Genomic DNA, 21,774 nt, shown 5'->3' on the forward strand with positions numbered 1-21,774 from the left:
GGGGTCGGGGGCTGCCCCTGCCCCCCCCCCCCCCCTCCCTTTACCCCTTCCCCCCCCCCCCCCCTTTCGGCCCCGCGCTTGTTTATGTGAAGAATTTCCCCTCCCTTAAAAGGGCGACGCAGGGCGTGGGGGGGGGGGGGGGGGCAAAGCGGGTGGGCCCCCCCAAAAAATTAAAAAAATAAAATAAAATAAAAATAAAAAAATATTTAAAAAATATAAAAATAAAAAAATAAATAAAAATAAAAAATAAAAATAAAAATAAAAATATATTAAAAAAATAAAAAATAAATAATAAATAAAAAAATAAAAGAATAAAAGAAATAAAAATATAAAAATATAAAAAATAAAAAATAAAAAATAGAAAGAAATAAAAAATATAAAAAATATAAAAATAAATAAATAAATAAAATAAAAATAAAAATAAAAAAATAAAAAATAAATAAAGAAATAAAGAATATAAAAAATAAAATAAAAAAATAAAAATAAATAAAAAAATAAAAATAAATAAAAAATAAAAAATAAATAAAAATAAAAAAATTAGAAATAATAAAAAAATATAAAAATATATAAAAAATAAAAAAATAAAAAGAAATAAAAAATAAAAAAAAATAAAAAATAAATAAAATAAAAATAAATAAAAAAATAAAAAATATATGAAAATAAAAAATAAAAAAATAAAAAAATAAAAATAAAATTAAAAAAAAAAACATAAAAATAAAAAAAAACCACAGCGGCTGTGTTTTAGGTTCGCCCCCCCCGATACACACCCCGGTGTGTGTGTATCGGGGGGCGAACCTAAAAAATCCAGAGCGTGGGGATATAGGGGAGGGATTAAGGAGGGGGGGGTAAATGGGAAGGGGGGGGGAGGTAGGAAGGATTGTGGCGTTGCCCTTTAAGGGGGGGCCTTGAAACCGCGGCGGGCTCCATGTTGCCGGCCCCGCGCAGCTCCATGTTGTAACAAAGTTTCCTCCGCGCCCCGGGGGGGGGGGGGCAGCGTCTGGGTGGGGGGGGGCGGCCCCGGCACCGGCCTCAGCCTCGCCTCGGGGTACCGGGGGGTGAATCGGTACCGGTGGCCCCCCGCGGGGCCATGGGAGCAGCATCCATCATCGCCCAGGTTAGCAAGGAGGAGGGGGGAGCGGCGCTGCAGGAGAAAGGTAAAAAGGGGGGGGCTTGGGGGGTTTTTGGGGGGTTTGGGGTGAGGGGGGTGATTATGGGGTGAGCCCACCCCCCCCCGGGAAAAGGTTGGGGCTCTGGGGAAATTGGGGGGTGTCCCCAAGGGGTCAGGGCGCCCCCTAAAGGAATGGTTTCCCCCCCCCCTAAATAATTGGGGCCCCCCCTAAAAAAAATTGGGGCCCCCCTAAAGAAATTAGGATCTCGCCTAAAAGGTGGGGAGGCCCTAAGGAATTGGGGTGGTCCTAAAGGACTTGGGGTGCCCTAAAGGAATTGGGGTGTGCCTAAAACTATTGGGACCCCCCCCTAAAGAATTAGGATTCCCCTAAAAGTTGAGGCCCGCCCTAAAGAAATTGGGACCCCCCCCAAAAAAAAATGGGGTGTCCCTAAAATAATTGAGACGCCCTCTAAAGGAATTGGGGTGCACCTAAAGAAATTGGGACCCCCCCCTAAAGAAAGTGGGGTGCCCCTAAAACAATTGGGACCCCCCCCCTAAAAAAACTAGGATCCACCTAAAAACTGGGATGCCCCTAAAAAAAATTGGGACCCCCCCAAGAAACTGGGCCCCCCCCAAAACAATTGGGACCCCCCCTAAAGAAATTAGGACCTGCTCTAAAGAAATTGGGGTGCCCCTAAAGAAATTGGGACCCCCCCAGAGAAATTGGGATGCCTCTAAAACAATTGGGACCCCCCCTAAAAAAAAATTGGACACCCCTAAAAAAATTGGGACCTCCCTAAAGATATTGGGCCCCCCTAAAGAAACTGGGGTGCCCCTAAAGAAGTTGGGACCACCCCCTAAAGAAATTGGACCCCCCCTAAAAAAAATTAGGACCTGCCTAAAAACTGGGATGCCCCTAAAAAAATTGGGACCCCCCCCTAAAGAAATTGGGATGCCCCTAAAGAAATTGGGACCCCCCCATAAAAAAAATTAGGACCCCCCTAAAAACTGGGATGCCCCTAAAAAAATTGGGACCCCCCCCTAAAGAAATCGGGAGGCCCCTAAAGCAATTGGGACCCCCCCCAAAGAAATTGGGGTGCCCCTAAAGAAATTGGGATGCCCCTAAAACAATTGGGACCCCCCCCTAAAAAAAATTGGGACCCCCCTGAAACAATTGGGACCCCCCCTAAAACAATTGGCTCCTCCTAAAAAAATTGGGACCCCCCCCTAAAGAAATTGGGACCCCCCCTAAAAAAATTGGGACCTCCCTAAAGGAATTAGGACCCCCCTAAAACAATTGGCACCCCTCCTAAAACAATTGGCACCCCCCAAAAAATTGGGATCCCCCCCCAAAGAAATTGGGATGCCCCTAAAACAATTGGGACCACCCTAAAAAATTGGCATGCCCCTAAAGAAAAGTGGGACCCCCCCCCCAAAGAAATTGAGACCCTCCTAAAAAAATTGGGCCGCCCCTAAAAAAATTAGGACCCCCCTCTAAAGAAATTGGGGTGCCCCTAAAGAAATTGGGACCCCCCCCAAAGAAATTGGGACTCCTCTAAAAATTGGAATGCCCCTAAAAAAATGTTGGACCCCCCCTAAAAAAATTTGCCCCCCCCCCCCCCCGTGTTGAAGGGATTTGGGTAAAATGGGGCGATGGGGGGGCAGCGCGGGATTTTGGGGGGGGGTGGGGGGGAAATCGCTGCTTGACCCCCCCCCAACCGGGGTGTTTTGGGGTGGGGGGGGGGCGCTGTGATGTCCCTGGGGTGCTTGGTGGGGAAACTGAGGCACGGGGAGGTTTTTTGGGGGGGGGATTTATTTGGGGGGGGGTCATGGATCCCAGTGCCCCCAGAGGACCCCTGGGCCCTTCTGGGCTTTTGGGGGGGGGGGGGGGCAAAACCCGGGGGGGGGGGGCGGGGCAAAGGGCCTCAAGCCCCGCCCCCACCTCCAGGCCCCACCCACTGCCCCCCCCGGGTAAATTTGGTGTCACCCCCCCCCCAAGGAGTCCCCCCCCCACCCCCTATAGGGTCCCTAACCCTGGGGCGCAGGGGGGTTTTGTAGGGTCTCCACCAAAACACCGCCCCGGGGGCTCTTTGGGGTGCACCCCCCGCTCGCTGTGACCCCTCCCCATTTATTGGGACCCCCCCCCAATTTATTGTGCCCCCCCCCAGGTGCCCAGAGCCCCCCCGCCAGCAAGAAGCCGCGGGGCCGCAGCATCCTCCAGTCCCTCTTCTGCTGCCTGTGCCGCGATGAGGCCGAGCCCTTCTCCGTCAACAACAACGCCCCGCTGCTGGCCGAGGAGAACGGCGCCCTGCCCAAGGTAAATTCCCCCCCCCAAAAAGAAAAATAAAAAAAAAAATAATGGGGACCCCCCCCCCAAAAAAAAAAAAATCGGACCCCAAAAAAAAATGGGGCTCCGAAAAAAATGGGGATGGCACCATGGGGGGTACCCGGCACCCTCCCCATGGAAAATTAAATTTAAAAAAAAAAAAAAGGGGGGGGGGAAAGGGGGGGGTGTCCTGCTCGCCCATGGGGTGGGGGGGTCCCTCCTGACCCCCCCCCCGCGTTGTGCCCCCCCCCAGGCTGCCGCCAAGCACCTCCTGCCCGAGCTGAAGCCGCAGGACGCCAGCAAGCTGTGCGTGGTCATCGACCTGGACGAGACGCTGGTGCACAGCTCCTTCAAGGTGGGTGTGTGTTGGGGGGGGTCACGGTGTCGGGGGGGGGGCAGCGTTAAGGTTGGGACCCCCCCCAAAAAAAAAAAAATAAAATAAACCCGCGCTGACCCTGCTGTGCCCCCCCCCACAGCCGGTGAACAACGCCGACTTCATCATTCCCGTGGAGATCGACGGCATCATGCACCAGGTACCGGGGCGCACCGCTAGGAGAAAAGGAGAAAAGGAGTGGGGTCCCGGTGGGGTGCTGTGCCCCCCCCCCCAAAAAAAAAATAAAAATCGTGTCCCCCCCCCCCTCCCAGAAGAGGCCGGCGCCGGGTTCAAGTAATCCAGGATAGGCTGTGTGCTGGCAGTCAGCCTGTTCTAGGTTACTTGGCTCTGGAGCCCGCCCGACGCTTCGCCGAGGAGGTGCCGGGGTCACCGCACGTGTCCCCCCCCCCCCGGGCACTTGGGAGGGGGTCCCAAAGAGGGGGGGTGGGCACGGTGTTGGGGAGGGGGGGGGGCTTTTTGGGGCCCCCCCTCATCTCCCCGTGCCCCCAGGTGTACGTGCTGAAGCGGCCGCACGTGGACGAGTTCCTGCAGCGCATGGGCGAGCTCTTCGAGTGCGTGCTCTTCACCGCCAGCCTGGCCAAGGTGGGTGACGCCCCCCCCAAAAAAAATATCTTTGCCCCCCCCCTCCTTGGGGTTGCCGGCCACCGTGGGACCCCCCTTGGCCACCTCTCCACGGGTGCCACCAGATTGTGGCCACCACGGGTCCCGTGTTGGCCACCAACCCGTGGCCACCGCGGGTCCCCTTTGGGCACGCTGCGCTTTGGGCACCGCGGGTCCCCCTTGGCGGCACTGCGGGTCCCCCTTTTGTGCCCCCCCCTCCAAGCCCCGTGGGTGTCCCCGATGACCCGTGTCCCCCCCCCGCAGTATGCCGACCCCGTAGCCGACCTGCTGGATAAATGGGGGGCATTTCGGGCCCGGCTGTTCCGCGAGTCGTGCGTCTTCCACCGCGGCAACTACGTCAAGGACCTGAGCCGCCTTGGGCGCGACCTGCGCCGCATCATCATCGTGGACAACTCGCCCGCATCCTACATCTTCCACCCCGACAACGCCGTACGTCACCCCCCCACGGGTTTGGGGTCGGTTTTTTTTTTGGGGACGGGAGGGGGGCACCAAGGTCCTGATCCTGGTGTCCCCCCCCCGCAGGTGCCGGTGGCCTCGTGGTTCGACAACATGGCAGACACGGAGCTGCTGGACCTGCTGCCCTTCTTCGAGAGGCTCAGCAAGGTGGACGACGTTTACACAGTGCTCAAGAAGCAGCGGACTAACAGCTAGTGGCCCGCGGGACGTGCTGGTGGCACTTCGGGGGGGGGACAGGGTTTTTTTTATCCCCCCCCCCCTCCAGCCCCGCTCGCCCTCCCCGTCTCCCCTTTCGCTCGCCGCCGCGGTGACGGCCATCAGGAGCTGGGTGCTCCCTTTCCAAGCAGAAAGGGGGGGCCCGGGGGGGGGCCCTCTGCCGTGCTGTGCTGGGGATGTGCCGTGGGGGGGGGTCCGTCCGCCCCCCCCCCGCCTCCCCTCTCCATCCCGTGCCCCCTCCCCGAAACGGTTCTCAGGTCCTGTTCCCCACCGTGGAGTGGGGAGGGGGGGGCAGCAGCTGCTGCTTTCCACTGCCTTGGTTTTTTTTTGGGGGGGGACTGTGCCCCCCCCCTCTGGGGTCTGCCTGCCCAGGGGGGCTGGGTGAGGGTTAGCCCCCCCCTGTGCCTTCTGGTGCCCCCCCACCTCTTCGGGGGGGATTTTTAGGGGGGGCTGCCCGGCCTCTGGGCTGAGCCCCTGGCTGTGAGCGCCCCCCCCCACGTGCCTTGGGACGCCAAGTCTCCGTGTGTCCCCCCCCCACCAGCAATATAGGGGTGCCTGCCTGGGGGGGGGGCTCCTAAATCACCCCCTCCAACCTCAGTTTCTTCCCCCGGGGGGGGTCTGTATGGCGACCTCCCCCCCCTCCCAGTTACGCTGCATCAATGGGAGCCCCTCTGGCCACCAGCGGGGGTGTCCCCTGCCTCGGGGGGGGGCCACGTGCCCCCCGTTCCCAAACGGCGCCCCCAAAGGCTGTGACTCCGGGGTTGGGGGGACCCCATCCAAGCCTTAGCGTGCCCCCCGGCCCCCCCCCGGCCTTACACCAGCCTCGGGCCCCCCCTCACCCCAGCCTCGAGGGGCCAGGGGCTCTCAGGGAGGGGGTGCCTCTTTTTATTATTATTTTTTTTTTTGGAAAGGGGGGGGGTGCGGTTTTTTAGAGTCGCTATATGGACAATGTCTCGTCTATTTTTAGGGGGGAAAAAGCAACGGTTTCCCCAAAATTCAAGGGTGCCTTTTTACCGCTGTGCCAGGGCAAAAAGGGGGGGCCTTTTATATTTTATTTTTTTTTTTTGGGGGGGGGGGGGGGAATAAGGGATTTTTAACTCTCCGTTGCTGTCCGTCCGTCCGTCCCCCGCGGGTGCTGCCCCTCCCCAAATGCTGGGGGCCAAGGCGGGGAGGAGAGGGGGGGTCCCCATGGGTCTGCCCCCCCCCCTCGGCCCCCTGCCCGGGCCTGATCCTGCCCCCCCCCTCCCCCCCCGGTGAGCTCAGCACTTTATTAGACAAGTCAAACGGCACCGGCACCCGGGGGGGCACCCTTGGGTGTCCCTGGGGGGGGGGTTGGAGGGGGGTGGGGGCGGCGTGCGGAGATGGGAGCGGGGTGGGGGGGTGGGAAGGGGGGGGCTGGGGACCAGATCCAAGTGCCTTGGTGTGATTAAAGCTGTCCAAGCCTCCTGGGAAGGGGCCCGAGCTGCGGTGTGGGTGTGCATGCGCCGGTGGGGGGGGGGACAAGGGGGGGGGGGTGCGAGCCCCTGGGGGTGCAAGGGGGGGGGTGCAAACCCGTGGGGGGTGCCCGGCTGCGTGCGCACACCCGTGTGCGCCCCAGGGCCCCCAACCCCTATCCATGACCCCTCGGTGTCCCGTGGGCAGGGGGGGCGCACTGGGGGGGGGGTTAAATTCCCCACGGGGGCTCAGAGCTCCCCCAATTTCCCCCCCCAAAGTGAGGTTTTGGGGCCCCCATAAGGCTTGGGGGGCAGCAGGGGGGGGGTGTTGCGTGGCTTGGCCCCACGCCTCTCCTCCTTAATGAGGTCTCTGTCCTCCTCGGTGGCTGCGCTAATTGCTGGGTTCATTAGTGGCCCTGCCTGCGGGGCTGGCCGGGGGGGGGCCCAGGAGGGGGCTCCCCGCTGTTGTGTCCCCCCCCCCTCACCCCTGTGCCACCAGCGGGCTCAGCCCCGCGACGCGGCCACCGAGCGGAGAGCGGCCACCAGGGTCCCCCCCCAAAAAAAAACTCAGCCCCACACCCCAAAGGGGGGCTCTGCGCACAGGTAAGGGGGACACAGCGTGGGGGGGGAGGTTGGGGGTTGGGGGGGCACCCATTTTTGGGGGCTGGTCCCCCCCAGGGTGGCTGAACCCTCGCTGTCCCTTTGGGGCTCCCCGGGGCCATGCGGGCGCAGGATGCGGCACGGTGCTGGCTCAGCAGGGCGGGGGCGATAAGGCTGCGATAATCCTGCGATAAGCACGGGATGGGTGACGCCAGGGGCATGCCTGTCCCCGCTGTCAGCGTTATGGGGCCCCCCCCGCGTCCCCAAAGACACCCTCGGGCCACCGAGGTGGCAAAGGACCAAAGGACGGGGACAGCTCGGCCTCAGCGCATGGGTGGGTTGGAGCTGGGGAGGGGGCAGCAGGAGAGCCTCATCCTGGCACTGCTGGAGGGTCCCCAGCTGGGGGTGTCCCTGGGGTGTCCCCCCCCGGCCACATCCAGGGCTGGTGGCAGCTCCGGGTGCGTGCGAGGCCAGGGAGCCAAACGGGGAGCGAAAGAGAAAGCGAGCGGGGACGGGCAGGAGCCGCCCCGTTCCGGCAGCACCAAGCCTGGGTGAGGCTCATGGGGCATTTGGGGCAGTTTCCAGCCCTCTGTGGGGTCTCACCCAGCCTGGGGGGGCTAAAAGGGGCTGCTCCATAGGGCTTGGCTGCTCCAGGATCCCCCATGGTGGGGTTTGGGAGCATCTCCGCGTCCCACTCGTTCCCCAGCTCCCTTGGGGACGCATCCATGGGCACCGGCCTCGTCCCCTCCCTGTGCCACCCAGCACATCCACGGTGAGGGCAGTGGGTGCCACCCTGGGCCTGGGGGTGTCATTACCCCGTGGGTAACGGGGTTCCCGAGGCGCCCCAAAGCCTCAGAAGGATGCGGGGACCTTGACTCCGGGGTGTTCCTGCCCTTTTATGGTGAGCACGGGCAGGGACACTCGGGGACAAAGGTCTGCTCGCTGCTGGCACCCCGGCACTTCGCCCAGGGACGTGCACACCCTGTGCCCAGCTCCGCGGGGAAGGTGAGGGGATGGGGACAAGGGGACAAGGGGGACAGCACATCCCGGTGCCACCGCTGCTGATGGCACCGGGGTGGCGTGGGGACAGCTTTTGGGGGGCAGGGGGTGCGCGCTGGGAGGTGTGGGGGGCGCTGCTGGAGGGGCTGCGCCCCGCTCGGTGCCCAAATCTCCAGGTCCCCCTCACCTCCCGCAGCCCTGCAGGGGGTTTAGGGCTGTAGGGCAGCAGATGGCCCCTTAATGAGCCCGGCCCCTTAATGAGGCCCTACCGCTAACGAGGGTGCTGGCGGCGCCCCGCAGGTCCCCTTGCCTGCAGCAGCCAGCACCATGGTGGAGCTCAGCGCCCAGGTCACCAAGAAGCTGAACATCACCACGCCGGGCATCCAGATATGGAGAATCGAGGTGGGTCCCGGGGGCTCTTTTTTGGGGGGGGGGCTGTGCCCTGTTTCAGGTCCCAAAGAGGAGGCAGGGTGCCGGGAGGGGGGCGCAGCGTGGGCACCCACCTCCTGCGCATCCCCTGGGTGCCTCCAAAGGGGTCGGAGACCCCTAAGGGTGGGCAGTTTGGGGGGGGCAGAGGGAAGACCCCCTCTCCGACCCTTTGTGTATCACCAGTGCTTGGTTTGGGGGTGTCGGCGCAGCACCCAGGGTCGGGTTTTGGGGCTGGGCACGGGGTTGGGGTGCCTGCGGGCTGCCCCCCCCCGTTCTGACACAGGCTCCCTTCGTCCCACAGAAAATGGAGATGGTGCCGGTGCCCACCAAGAGCTACGGCAACTTCTACGAGGGGGATTGCTACATCCTGCTCTCGGTAGGGTGCCGGGGAGGGGGGGGGGACACCGGGAGCGCTGCGGGGTGCCCCTGGCCGTGACAGCCTAGGGACACGGGGTCCCCTGTCCTGCAGACGCGCAAATCCGGGAGCAGCTTCAGCTACAACATCCACTACTGGCTGGGCAAGGAGTCGAGCCAGGACGAGCAGGGGGCGGCTGCCATCTACACCACGCAGATGGACGAGTACCTGGGCACCGTGGCCGTGCAGCACCGCGAGGTGCAGGGCCACGAGAGCGAGACCTTCCGTGCTTATTTCAAGCAGGGGCTCATGTACGTGGGGGGCTCAACGGGGTGGGGGGGCTCAAAAAGGGGGTGGTGGGGACGGGACCCCCCTGGGGATGCCTCCGCTCGCGGGTCTCGCTCGTGCCGCCGAGGGGGGTCCCGGTGCGCAGAGGCGTGAGGGGGACCCCAAGGGGGTGGGAAATTGGGGTCCAGGGCTCACGGCACGTTCACCCCCCCCAGATATAAGAAAGGGGGGGTGGCCTCGGGCATGAAGCACGTGGAGACCAACAGCTACAACGTCCAGCGCCTGCTGCACGTCAAGGGCAAGAAGAACGTGGTGGCGGCGGAGGTGAGCGAGGGGAGCGAGGTCACCGCCCCAAAACCATCCCGTCGGGGTGCAGACACCTGCAAACGGGACAGGTGGGAGTGGGGGGGCTCACATCCTGCCCCCCCCCCATCCCGCTGCAGGTGGAGATGAGCTGGAAAAGCTTCAACCGGGGCGACGTCTTCCTGCTGGACCTGGGCCAGCTCATCATCCAGTGGAACGGCCCCGAGAGCAACCGTGCCGAGAGGCTGAAGGTATCGGGGGGGGGACACACAGCTGCCCCAAGCCCCCCAAAACCCAATTTTGGTCCCCCCCCCCGTCCAAGCCGTGCTGACCCTGTCCCCGGGGGCAGGCGATGACCCTGGCCAAGGATATTCGGGACCGCGAGCGCGGGGGGCGCGCCAAGGTCGGCGTGGTGGACGGGGAGAACGAGGGCGCCACGCCGGAGCTGGTGCAGGTCCTGCTGCAAGTGCTGGGCGAGAAGAGGGACATCAAGGCGGCCATCCCCGACAACCAGGTGGAGCAGATCCACAACAACTCCCTCAAGCTCTACCAGTGAGTGGCTGGGGACGGGCTGCCAGGTGCCCGGGGGGGCGCAGCACCCTGCATCCCCAGCACCGGGTCCCACGGGTGCCCATGGGGGTCCCTGGGTACCAGCTGGGACTGGGGGCGCAGTGGGGAAGGGGGCGGGGAAGGGGTCCCCAGCCTTGCCACCCCAATGTGGGGCTGGGGAGGGGGTTTCCCAGCCCTGTTTCTCCCCTCTCCTCCTCTCTCTCGCCCCTCCAGTGTCTCCGATGCCAGCGGGAACCTGGTGATCCAGGAGATCGCCATTCGCCCCCTGACTCAAGACATGCTCCAGCACGAGGTGCGGCACCCGTGGGATGCTCAGGAGGGGCTGCCCCCCTCCCTGGCGGCTTAATGAGGACCTCGGCAGGTCTTAATTTCTGCCGCCGTCCCCTCTCCCAGGACTGCTACATCCTGGATTACGGAGGGCACAAGATCTTCGTGTGGAAGGGCAAGAACTCCACCAAGGAGGAGAAGCAGCAGGCGATGAGCAGGGCCCTGGTGAGTTTTTGGGGCCGGTGGGTTGGTTGATTTTGCCGCTCCCCGGGAGATGCCAGGCACCCCAAACCCATCCGCTGGCTCTGGCTCCCCCCCAGGGCTTCATCAAAGCCAAGAACTACCCGTCCAGCACCAGCGTGGAGACGGAGAACGACGGCTCCGAGTCAGCCGTCTTCAGGCAGCTCTTCCAAAAATGGACCGTCCCCTCGCAGACCAGCGGGCTGGGCAAGACCCACACCGTGGGCAAAGTGGGTGAGTGCCCCCGGGGACCCCCTCAGGATGCTCTGGTTCAGGCTGGGGATGCTCGAGGTGGGTGGGGGGTTCCCCACACCCCAGGCTCAGCCCTCGCGCTTCCCCGCAGCCAAGGTGGAGCAGGTGAAGTTCGACGCCACCTCGCTGCACGCCAAGCCCCAGATGGCTGCCCAGCAGAAGATGGTGGATGATGGATCCGGGGAGGTGGAGGTGAGGCTGTGGGAAGGACGTGGGACCCCCTCGGGGCACCCCCAGGAGATGTTATGGGGCGCAGGGGCGGTGGGGCTGAGGGTGCACCACCCTAACCAACGCCATCCTCGCCCCCCCAGGTGTGGCGCGTGGAGAACCAGGAGCTGGTGCCCGTGGAGAAGCGGTGGCTGGGCCACTTCTACGGCGGGGACTGCTACCTGGTGCTCTACACCTACCACGTGGGGCCCAAGGTGAACCGCATCATCTACATCTGGCAGGTGAGAATCCAAGTCCCGGTGCCACCATCCCGTGGGACACAAAACCTGGGGGGGGCTCAGCTCCTCCGTGGGCCGTCCCCCTCCGCGTGGGTACCCCAATGATTTGGAATTTCCCTGCGCAGGGTCGCCAAGCCAGCACGGACGAGCTGGCCGCCTCGGCGTACCAGGCGGTCATCCTGGACCAGAAGTACAACAACGAGCCCGTGCAGGTCCGCGTCACCATGGGCAAGGAGCCGGCGCACATGATGGCCATGTTCAAGGGCAGGATGGTGGTCTACGCGGTGAGCGGGGGCCGGGGGAGCAGCGGGAGGGTTAGCCGTGGGAGGGGGACACACCGGGGGTGACATCCCAACCCCGTGTTGTCCCCAGGGTGGCACCTCGCGGGCGGGCAGCACGGAGCCCGTGCCCTCCACCCGCCTCTTCCAAGTGCACGGCACCAACGAGTTCAACACCAAGGCCTTCGAGGTGCCCGTGCGCGCCTCCTCCCTCAACTCCAACGACGTCTTCGTGCTCAAGACCCCCAACTGCTGCTACCTCTGGTATGGGAAGGTGGGTACCGCCGGGCACCGGGGGGCTGCAGCCCCCCAGGAACACCTTCATCCCCTCCTCCTCCTCCTCCTCCTCCTCGAGGGGATGGGTTGGGGACGGGTGACAGGGTGGCCGTGCTCGCTCTGCAGGGCTGCAGCGGGGACGAGCGCGAGATGGCCAAGACGGTGGCCGACATCATCTCCAAGACGGAGAAGCCGGTGATCGCGGAGGGGCAGGAGCCCCCCGAGTTCTGGGTGGCCCTGGGGGGCAAATCCCAATACGCCAGCAACAAGAGGTACCGGCTCCCCGCCCCCGGCGCCCCGCCGCGTCCCCAAATCCCTTGGCCCCTTCCCAACGTCACCGTGTGCCCCCCTCCAGGCTGCAGGAGGAGAACCCCTCCCTGCCCCCCCGGCTCTTCGAGTGCTCCAACAAAACGGGCAAGTTCCAGGCCACCGAGATCGTAGACTTCACGCAGGATGACCTGGACGAAAACGACGTTTACCTGCTGGACACCTTCGACCAGGTGCGCCGGGGGCAACGCAGGGGCTGGGGATGCTTTGATCCCCCGAGCCGACGTCCCCAAGGGGGTGGAGGACACCGGAGGTGGTGGGGTGGGAGCCTGGAAACCCCCTCCCCGCTGCTTTTATCCAGCCCCCGAGCTCCAGAGATGGCTGAGGGTGGGTGCCCGGTGCCCATCCCTGCGTGTCCCCAGCCGGGGGACCCCAAGGGCCTCGTCCCACCCCCGTGCTGGACACGGTGCCCCCACCACAGGTCTTCTTCTGGGTCGGGAAAGGGGCCAACGCCTCGGAGAAGGAGGCGGCGGCGGTGATGGCGCAGGAGTACCTGCGGAGCGACCCCAGCGGGCGCGACATGGACACCCCCATCATCGTGGTGAAGCAGGGCTGCGAGCCCCCCACCTTCACCGGCTGGTTCGTGGCCTGGGACCCTCTCTGCTGGAGCGTGAGTGACGGCGGGGAAGGGGGGGGGAAGGTGGCAGAGGAGGTGGGGATCTGCCGGGATCTGGCCCCGGTGGGGGCACTGAGCGCTTCTGTCCCCCCCCTGCCAGGACAAGAAATCCTACGAGGAGCTCAAAGCCGAGCTGGGGGACACCAGCAACATGGGGCAGCTCGTGTCCGTGAGTGTCACGGGGAGGGGGGGAACGCTGGCGGCACAAGGAGCTGCGAGGGGACAGCAGCGCCCATCGCGGGGTGCCCCTGTCCCCAACCTGCCCCCGTCCCCCCCTCCCCACTCCAGGGGCTCACTTCCAAGGAGGTTTTCACGGCCACCACCACCCTGACCCCCGCCAAGCTGGAGACCTTCCCCCTGCACGTGCTGGTGAACACGGCGGCCGAGGACCTGCCGCGGGGCGTGGACCCCAGCAGGAAGGAGGTGAGCGGGGTGGGGGGCTCCGGGGGGGGCCACACGGGTTTGGGGAGCCCCGCGGCTTGAGCTCAGCCTCGTTTCTTCCCCCAGCAACACCTCTCCGACCAGGATTTCCAGGCTGTTTTCGGCATGAACCGCAGCGCCTTCGGCAACCTGCCCGTGTGGAAACAGCAGAACCTGAAGAAGGAGAAAGGACTCTTCTAGGGCGGCAGCCCCGGGGTTTATTAGTGATATAATAAATGAGGTTGGAGCCGGGCTGCGTCTCCTCCCCCAAAGACCTTACCACGGACCAGTTCTGGGGCTGATTTGGTGAATAAAAGACACTGGGGGCACCTAAAGGCTGCAGCAGTTCTTGGTTCGGCACCGGGACAGCATGGGGACGGCCACCCTGCGCTCCCCAAAAGCCCCAGTTTGCTCAGAGGGGGGAACTGGTCTGGCCCCAGTGCCCCCCGCTCTGTCCCAGCCCTGCTGGGGCTCTTCTCCCTTCCCACCTCGGCGCCTGCTCCGGGCTAAAGGTCTCGTATACAGCCCCAGCCGCTCCCTGCGTTATCAGCCAGCCCCTGCATAAAGCTGGGTAAATACCCGCGGTACCAAAGGTAAAAGCAGCGAGCCAGGCTCGGGGAGGCGTGGGGACAGCACCTGCTGGGGACAGCAGGCACAGGGCAGCTCCTTGGGGTGAAGGGGAGGGCAGAGGCACGGAGGAGGTGCCCCGGGGTGCAGCCGTGGGTTTTGGGGTGCTCTCCAGGCTGCTGTTTGCTGTTTGCACACGCGGGCAGGATGGCACCAGGCACCGGAGCAAAGTCCCAGATAAGGGCGCACGCGGGGCAGAGGCGTGGGGTGCCCGGCGCCAGGCAAGAAGATCCCACACTGACAGAGAGAGGGTTAATAAAGAGGTTTTAATTTCACAAAAAAAAAAAAAAAAAATCAATCTATCTACACATCGTTTAAAAGGGGGGGAAGGAGGGAACGAGAGCAAAAAACCGTCAAGAAGAAGAGAGGAACAGGTCTGCTAAAACACAGAGAAAAGTGCTGCTCCACATCAGCAGTGTAAAAAGGACCAGACCCCGAGCCTGTCACCACCGCAGGCGATGACAAGGGTAAGAGCTCCATGGAAAGGAGACAGAAGAGAGGAGTTACTCCTGGTTTAAGCAGTCAGAGGAGGAGGAGAGGGGAAGGGCAAGAGGGGGCAGCTCCTTGCGTTTCTGTGCCGAATCACCCCCGGACCAAACTAAGCTGATTCAGGAGCGGGTCAATGTTTAACCACGGCTCTGTGCAACTGCGGAAAAGCCCAGGAGGGGTTGGTAACGTGCCAGACCTGTCAGGGTGTCACAGAGACCCATCCCCACTCCGCTGCCACCCGAGGAAATCTCCGCCCTTCAGCTGGCCTGGTGCGCACCTCGCAGCTGTGCAGCCCAGGAGTGTTTGCAGGGCTTTCATTACAGTAATTCACAGATGTTTGCAAATTCTTAGCGGCTAGGATATTAAACGAGAAGTTGGTTTGCACGGAACAAGGCCTGCTGGCTTCCAGCATCAGCTTTCTCACCTCCTTCCAGAGAACAACTGCTTTTAAACACAAGTTAGTGCACGGGAAAGTGGGGCAATGTTTGCTTTTATTATAAATTAGCTGGAGTGCAGCGCCTCGAAAACATCCCTGCCACCCAAAAAAGCAGGGCTGACTTCTGATACTGCAGCGATGCTGGTTCTGTACAGCATGAGCACAGTGTGCTTGGGGGAAACGGCTTTGCCCTCGGGACGGAGCAGTCCCTTTGTCACATTTCCAGGGGCAACCAGCTCAAAGGCCAGCTCCCGCATCACCTCCTCTTCCGACTGCCCCCCAGCCCTACCAAAATCAGCATCGAGACTAGAAAAGGAAAATGCTTTGTAATAAATTAACACGTACACCACTTCGGCTGCATCTCGCCGGATAAACGCTCCGGCATCTTCACAACCCGAGCTCGGAAAGCAGAAAGATGTCACCCTGGCCAGGTCCAGCAGGACTGGGAGGAAGGCCAGTCGGTCTTTTCACCACCCCGGGGTCCCCAGAGGTCCCGGGGAGGACAGTGAGCGGCGGTGGCTGCTGCTCTTTGCTGCGCACAGAGGTGAGGAGAGGCCACTGAGGTAGCAAAACCCCGTGCCAGCCCACTAGGAGAAGCCCTGGGGGAGATGTACCTGCTGGCTGTTCTACACCGATGGTTCTGTCCGCTTTGCTTCAGCTGATTTATTCCTGAGAAACTCGTAACGATAGTTTAAAAAACAAAAAAAAAACAAACAGGAGCTATCTCGACAGCATTTTTTTTTTTAAAGAAGTCTTTCACCTCTAAAACTCAAGCTGCAAAAATCAGAACTAGAGGCCAAAACAAGAGTAACTACTCTGCTTAATAGTGACAATTTCTCTGAAATGAGTAAATGCCAACGAAGGAAACATCTGCCCCTGCTAAATAAGTGCGAAGGTGCTAAAAAAATTAAGTCACTAGGCTTTTTTTTTTCCCCCCTGCTGAAACAAGCTATAAAATGAGCATCACGTCTCTAAATCCAATAAAACTCTTCTTTGTAACCGTGCTCTGTTAATGCTGAACACGAGCTTTCTGAAAGCTTTCCACCTGGTTTAGTTTCACAGTTTGAGCACTCTGTACTCCTCGCCTGCAGACCTCACCTTTTCTCACCGTTTCCATCTCACGACGACCCAGGGCTGCACAGAAAGGGTAACGCTACAGCCTCCGAGGAGGCGAGACGGAAAAGTGGCTGTGGTTCACACCTCCTGCTCCAGCAGCTTCAATCAGAGCTGGGTGGAAGCAGCCCCAAGCACTATAACCGAAATGCTGCGCACCTCCAGGGAGCCCCCTCCTCTCCAAAGGGCCCCGAGGAGCAATGCCACGAAGGAAACGCAACCAAAGGATGGAGCGCGTGAAATAAAAGAAAAATCACAAATATAATCTCATTGCTAAAGAAGGATGACAGTGAACGGTGTAAAAAAAAAGACAGAGCTGCCCACCAGGGATGCAATACATTCCACAGCACCGACAGTTTGTTTCCTGGAACCGCACGTGAAGAGCAGAGCACTCGCAAACCCATGGATGTCAGCACGCAGCAGCTCGAGGGATTCCGAAACGGCTGGCAAGAGCGGACTCGGTGATCTGGGTTTCCAGTGAACATTACTAACACAACACACGCCAGGTTACAGAATCTATTGCTTAAATTGCTCTTGGAGGGGGGGGAAAAAAAAAAAAAAAAAAAAAAAGCCAAGTGATATGTAAATCTTCCCCACTCACATCTCGCGGGTGAATGGGCTTTTGAAGTTGAGTCTCTTTTTGCACTTCTTTGTTTTTAAATCAGTTTATGAGCAGCTGTAGTCTTGTGGCTTGATGCAACTCTTTAAGGCTCCATGCTGACAAAATCGTTTGAGGAACAATAAAAACTTCACCACAGGAGGATCGCTCTGGGATGTCAAGGTTTAAAAGTGTGGTTCGGGCCCAGGACTTGCACAGATGGTTCAGGAAACCGAGCGTCCCATATTTCTAACTTTTGTCTCTTGTTTTGGCCCTGAGCTGTTTGTTACTCCTGCGTGTCTGGCACAAGTTCAGAATCGTTCTTGCTCCTCAGGAGGAACAAGGTGTTTTACTCTTCACAGAGGCTGACGAATTGATCTTCCGACTTCCATGCTAAGTGGCTGTGCATTTTTTTCTGTTTCTAGTAACTCATCGAAGATATCCCTAGAACAACAGGGAAAGAGCAGGAGTGAAATTACGTACAGCAGGAAGCTGCTACACAACACAGCCCTGAGGGAATCAGCAACTGGACTAAATCCACGAACCCAGCGTCACGGGCTCTGGCAGAGAAAGGTGTCTTATCTGGCGTTTCTAAGCAAGGCTCCCTGAATCCCCAAACACTCCTTTTCATTTATTACTATGACAAAGATCGCTGGTAAGCCCCGGAGAACAGTAACAAGAGAGAAAGTAAGTCCAGGGTAGTAACAGGATCTGAAGGAACACAAGACGCAGTCTGTAGATCAAGTAGCATCTTTTACCGGAACAATCAGGAACGACAGAAAAAGGGGACAAACTTTGAGGCACAAAGCCCTTCTTCAGTGGTGTGCCTGAAAAAGCATTACTTCTATCTACAAGCCTCATCTTGCTCGTGTCCTGAGATGGCAGAGCTGCAACAACACAACCACTGGCAGCCAGGAAAGGGAGAAAAAAAAAAAAATCTCCACTGCGATTCTTGGTGCAAATAATGCTTAACTGAGACACCAAATCCCTTTTTTAAAAGATGATTTAGTGCCTCCTTTTAAAGCCTTATGCAGCCGTAACATGAAATTCTACGCCTCTGAACTCACAGCACTTTGATTTTGTCATTCTTGCATGGAATTCTGTCCAGAATGTCTTCTGACCTATACATGGAGACGCTCTGCATCCCACCAAAGGACATTCCCCAGGACACCTACTTGTGCATGTAGAAGAAGATGTAGCCACTTCGGTCTCTGTCACACTGAACCGTGGTCTCCAGAGTTCTCGACACTTCCAGGTCGTTGTAGGTGAACCAGGACTGCTTCTTGATATCGTAGACATCGCTGATATAGTGACCTTGGGAACAGAGAACACACTTCTCTTTTCATGCTGATTTAAATGCAAAAACACCCGTAGGATCCTGGGGCCCTGTGCCCTTCCTGGCCAACGAGCTGGGGACAGGCTGAAGCAATGCCACAGATCCCCCTTTGCACATCACGGTGAGGTACCACAACATCCCCCTGCCAGCGAGCCACGAGGAAAGATCTGCTTTTGCTGCCCAAATTCTCTGCAAATAACCATGCTGTGCTAATTCTGTATCACGGGTTTTTAATCTCGAGAGGTGAGGAAGAATAAAATGCAGCAGCTTTTACCTGAAGATGATGTGCTTCCGATATGGCTGACGATGCTGATGAGACGATAGGAGTGAGGCAGCTCTCCTGTCTAAAAATAAAGTCCCATTACAGCTTTTAGGCATTCCCTTTTGTCCCACGTAGCTTATGGACAAGACGATTTATATCCAAGATAAGGGCTTTGGGCCTTAAAGATGAAACCCCAGCAAGGATTACAGAAACAGGCACCTTGGTTCAGACCAGTGGAAAAGTTCTTCAGGAGCCAGATTTTGCTCCTGGGACGGGACAACCCCAGCTCTATGCACAGACCAGGGGACAGGAGGCTGGAGAGCAGCCCCAGCACTGCTGGCAGCCAGGGGAAGGGACCATCTTGCTCTGCCCTGCGCTGCTGCAGCCTCACCAGAGTGTAAGGAGGGCAGAAAATTATGGGGGAGAGGCCCCATGGTGGCCTGCAGCTCCCTCACGAGGGGAGCGGAGGGGCAGGCGCTGAGCTCTGCTCTCTGGGGACAGCGACAGGACCTGAGCATGGAGCTGGGACAGGGGAGGGTCAGGCTGGGGGTTAGGGACAGGTTCTGCACCCAGAGTGTGCTCAGGCACTGGGACAGGCTCCCCAGAGGTGTGGCCACAGCATGGAGCCTGCTGGAGTTAAAGGAATGTTTGGACAACGCTCCCAGCCACGGTCTGATTTTTGGGTGGCCCTGTGCAGCCCCAGGGGATGGACTCAGTGATCCTCGTGGGTCCCTGCCAACTTGGGATATTCTGAAAAGTGGGAAAAAGTTCCTCATCATATTTTATCTTTCAGCAAGCCAATAAAAACGCAAAGAAGCCAGGCTGACCTCAGAACAGATGCCGGCATGAGCTCTACACTGCAAAGTTTTCCTAAACAACCACTTCCTGAGCAACTTCCACTGATGTCAGAATCAATCCACCAAATAAACACAGAGAAGCAAAACGGGAACAGCACACTTACTTCTGAAATATTAAAGATATACCCTTGATAATGGGATATAGATTTGACAGCTAATACCAAATACACGGCCCAGATTCTCTCATCCTGCACCTGTAATGTCAGCAGACAGTGCCCTCTTGGGATGCAGGAGATGTGCTCTGTCTATTCACTGGCAATAAACCTAAATGATGGTAACTGGCTTCTGAAAATCATTTCTGTATCTTCTTAGACCAGGAAACTTGATTGATATGATTAACTGACGATGCTCTTAAAAAGTAAATCTTGTTTTAAAAGAAAGAAAATTGGTAAAGAATTGTAAAAAATACATAAAAACAATTGGGTATTTTTCTGTCTTTCCATTTTTCATCACAAAGGAGCTTTCTAAGACTAAGCAAGTCCGTCTGCTCTTTAAAACTACCTCTAACACTGAGCTGATGGTGTAGAAGGGGGCATGTTTCTGAGTTAAACTTTTGGAATCATAGATCACACCTCTGCGTTTCTTTTCAGCTCTTCTGCTTCAGCTTCTGAATACTCCATGTCAAGGACATCCTCGTTTCCAGAGTCTTCATCAGAACCAACGCTGTCCAGGAGAGAGCTGTTAAACTCTAAACAGCACAGAAACAACAACGTTGTGTGAGAACCCACAGCGCACACAGGAATTCACAACAGGTTGAGGTATATTTGCCTTCAGAAACAGGTACAATAAAACACCAAGGCTACAAGCTTGTCGGAATTCCCAAATAAAAACAATCTCCCCCTTCCCCAGCTCGTGAAAGCATTAATTAAGGAAAGCGTCTTGGACTACAGAATTAATTTGGGCATAATCTCTCTAATACTTTTCCAGAAGTGCACTAGGACGGGGACAGATGGGTGACAAAAGAGCAGCCAAACACCCAGCTCTCCAGAGCACTGGTGGTCTGCAGCCAGAGGCGACGTTAAAAGTGCAGCCAGTTTTGTCAGTGAACTCTAAGTTTACTGACGAGAAGCCACGAATTACACTTTGAAGCTATAAGTTGCATTAACAAAGTGCATTTTTCAATTCAAACTGGCATCAAATCGCTCCTGCTGGCAGCAGGCATCTTTGCATTGTTTTCCGTGCTAGGAGGGCTGCTCGCCACGGGAACTTCCAGCTTGCTTGGCTGAGCAAAATGCAAGCAAGAGCTCTGCAAAGAGCCGGAAGGCAGCGCTGCTCCCTGTACACGCTGTTCCAAACTTCCTGGGATTTTGCAGCCACCCGACTCATTTAAGATTTTGTACAGTGCTCATTAGGAGAAGCGGCTGCGCTCTCACCACCTAAATTAAAGCTATGAAGTCCTGGGTGGATGAGAAGTTGTGATGAACAGGACATTGCTCAGGATTGATTTACCTTCTTGTTTTTTTTTTTTGTTTTGTTTTTTTTAAGGCACTACCATGCCAGTCGTGATGGAAACGTTTTGCCAAAGAGACTCTGCTTTCACTGTTACACCACGAGACTCCGGATTAGTATAATCTGCTGCCAAGTTCATAGATTAATCCCTTTAACAGAGTATTTCGCTGCTGGTTTCCACACGCTTCATTCAGGCTGTGTAAGCCAGACTGCTGCCCCTGCCAAACACAGCCAGGCAGCCAGGTCTCCGGAGCATTTGCCACAGGTATTGCTAGACTCCCCTTTCACCAGTTCCTGAATGAAATTTGTTCCTGGATGACCAGCGGGTCTGTGATGGCAGCACCACTGTGAACCCAAGGCAAATTCTGCCAGCTCCATGCTCAAGATTATCAGCATCTCCTTCAACAACTGCTGGCTGAGGCTTTACCAATGACACGGTAGCCAGCTGAGAAGCACAAGGCAATGCTCATCAGTAAGCCAAGCGACTGCAAATCCAAAGGATGACCGATTTCTAGCCTTACATTCCTCCAGGCCACCTGACGTGGGTTTGCACAGTGTTCAGCTTGCTGTTCCTCAGAAGCAGACACAGGTTCGTTCAGCAACAGCTGAGGGCCTTTAAAGGTGCTTAAGAAACTAAGAGCACCTTAACACAATCCTTTATTACCACTCCCTCTCCCATTCTAGAGCACAAAGTTTCTCTCTGTTACGCTTTGCTCTGCCAGTTTGTATGAAATCACTCGCATGAATGCTGAACAGTGCCTGAGGCTCAGCACACTGTCCAGATTCGGAAAGGACAGTGTATTTTGTGTGCTCCCCCCACTCCACAACTGCTACACCTTGCAATGAGGTCCATCTCCCTCCCATTCTGTCAGACAGATCGGGCACTTACTCATTTTCTTGGGCAAGGACAGTGCATTAATGAGCACTAAAATACCAATTCAAGCATGAAATGATGCTTAAGTTGTGACTAGAGCCATTAGCGTGCTGGCTTCTGCTGGGAATGCAGAATTTCAAGGTCCATTCAGCTATGTATTTAATATATAAAAACTCAGAGAATTAAATAGGTCAGTTTTTATACAAAGTTTTTTTTTTTTCAGGCATTTGCTTCCACAATGGAGAGCGAGGAGAGCTGACCCAACCAAAGCCAAATACAATTGAGCCTACACCAAAAGGGCACAAAATCCCAGCTGTCGTACAGACACGCAGGAGCTGTACTCACACACGCAGACCTATTTTCCCCTCAAAAGCAACACGCTGGAATAAGTTAAACAAGCTTCACCTTGCAGACTTAATTCCGTGGCTCGTTTAAGGTCATCATCCTCTTTTTGTTCTCGTGCCTCCTGATGGGAAGAGAAGAGAACTTAGCTCAATGAGACAGTTCACTGTT

General features: G+C 57.4%; 3 protein-coding genes across 4 annotated transcripts in view; 2 read left to right on the forward strand and 1 right to left on the reverse strand.

The window, feature by feature from the left end:
* Positions 1 to 1,005: 1,005 nt before the first annotated feature.
* CTDSP1 (CTD small phosphatase 1) lies at positions 1,006 to 5,137 on the forward strand. Its single transcript, XM_072040650.1, has 7 exons — positions 1,006 to 1,154; positions 3,277 to 3,425; positions 3,688 to 3,789; positions 3,911 to 3,967; positions 4,318 to 4,410; positions 4,693 to 4,878; positions 4,972 to 5,137. Exons 1-7 carry the CDS (start codon positions 1,088 to 1,090, stop codon positions 5,098 to 5,100), a joined length of 783 nt encoding a protein of 260 aa, XP_071896751.1. The 5' UTR covers positions 1,006 to 1,087; the 3' UTR covers positions 5,101 to 5,137.
* A 2,874-nt stretch (positions 5,138 to 8,011) lies between these two features.
* Positions 8,012 to 15,456, forward strand: VIL1 (villin 1). The gene is made up of 20 exons (XM_038181958.2): positions 8,012 to 8,159; positions 8,454 to 8,555; positions 8,884 to 8,958; positions 9,052 to 9,248; positions 9,441 to 9,549; positions 9,669 to 9,779; positions 9,878 to 10,080; positions 10,312 to 10,390; positions 10,492 to 10,590; positions 10,686 to 10,839; positions 10,949 to 11,049; positions 11,169 to 11,306; positions 11,429 to 11,587; positions 11,676 to 11,855; positions 11,984 to 12,129; positions 12,213 to 12,357; positions 12,606 to 12,794; positions 12,901 to 12,969; positions 13,089 to 13,223; positions 13,308 to 15,456. The coding sequence occupies exons 2-20, from the start codon at positions 8,481 to 8,483 to the stop codon at positions 13,419 to 13,421; spliced, it is 2,478 nt and encodes an 825-aa protein (XP_038037886.1). The 5' UTR covers positions 8,012 to 8,159; positions 8,454 to 8,480; the 3' UTR covers positions 13,422 to 15,456.
* A 671-nt stretch (positions 15,457 to 16,127) lies between these two features.
* USP37 (ubiquitin specific peptidase 37) overlaps positions 16,128 to 21,774 on the reverse strand; it is a 32,891-nt gene continuing 27,244 nt past the window's right edge. For both annotated transcript variants that reach the window (XM_027461291.3, XM_038181957.2), the window contains 5 exons: positions 21,667 to 21,727; positions 19,511 to 19,626; positions 18,094 to 18,163; positions 17,659 to 17,797; positions 16,128 to 16,927 (listed from right to left, as the gene is read on the reverse strand). In XM_027461291.3, coding sequence (XP_027317092.2) covers positions 16,840 to 16,927; positions 17,659 to 17,797; positions 18,094 to 18,163; positions 19,511 to 19,626; positions 21,667 to 21,727 — 474 coding nt within the window. In that variant the 3' untranslated portion in view covers positions 16,128 to 16,839. The remainder of the gene's footprint in view (positions 16,928 to 17,658; positions 17,798 to 18,093; positions 18,164 to 19,510; positions 19,627 to 21,666; positions 21,728 to 21,774) is intronic.

This window comes from Anas platyrhynchos, chromosome 7 (assembly GCF_047663525.1).
Source record: "Anas platyrhynchos isolate ZD024472 breed Pekin duck chromosome 7, IASCAAS_PekinDuck_T2T, whole genome shotgun sequence".
Taxonomy (NCBI): domain Eukaryota; kingdom Metazoa; phylum Chordata; class Aves; order Anseriformes; family Anatidae; genus Anas; species Anas platyrhynchos.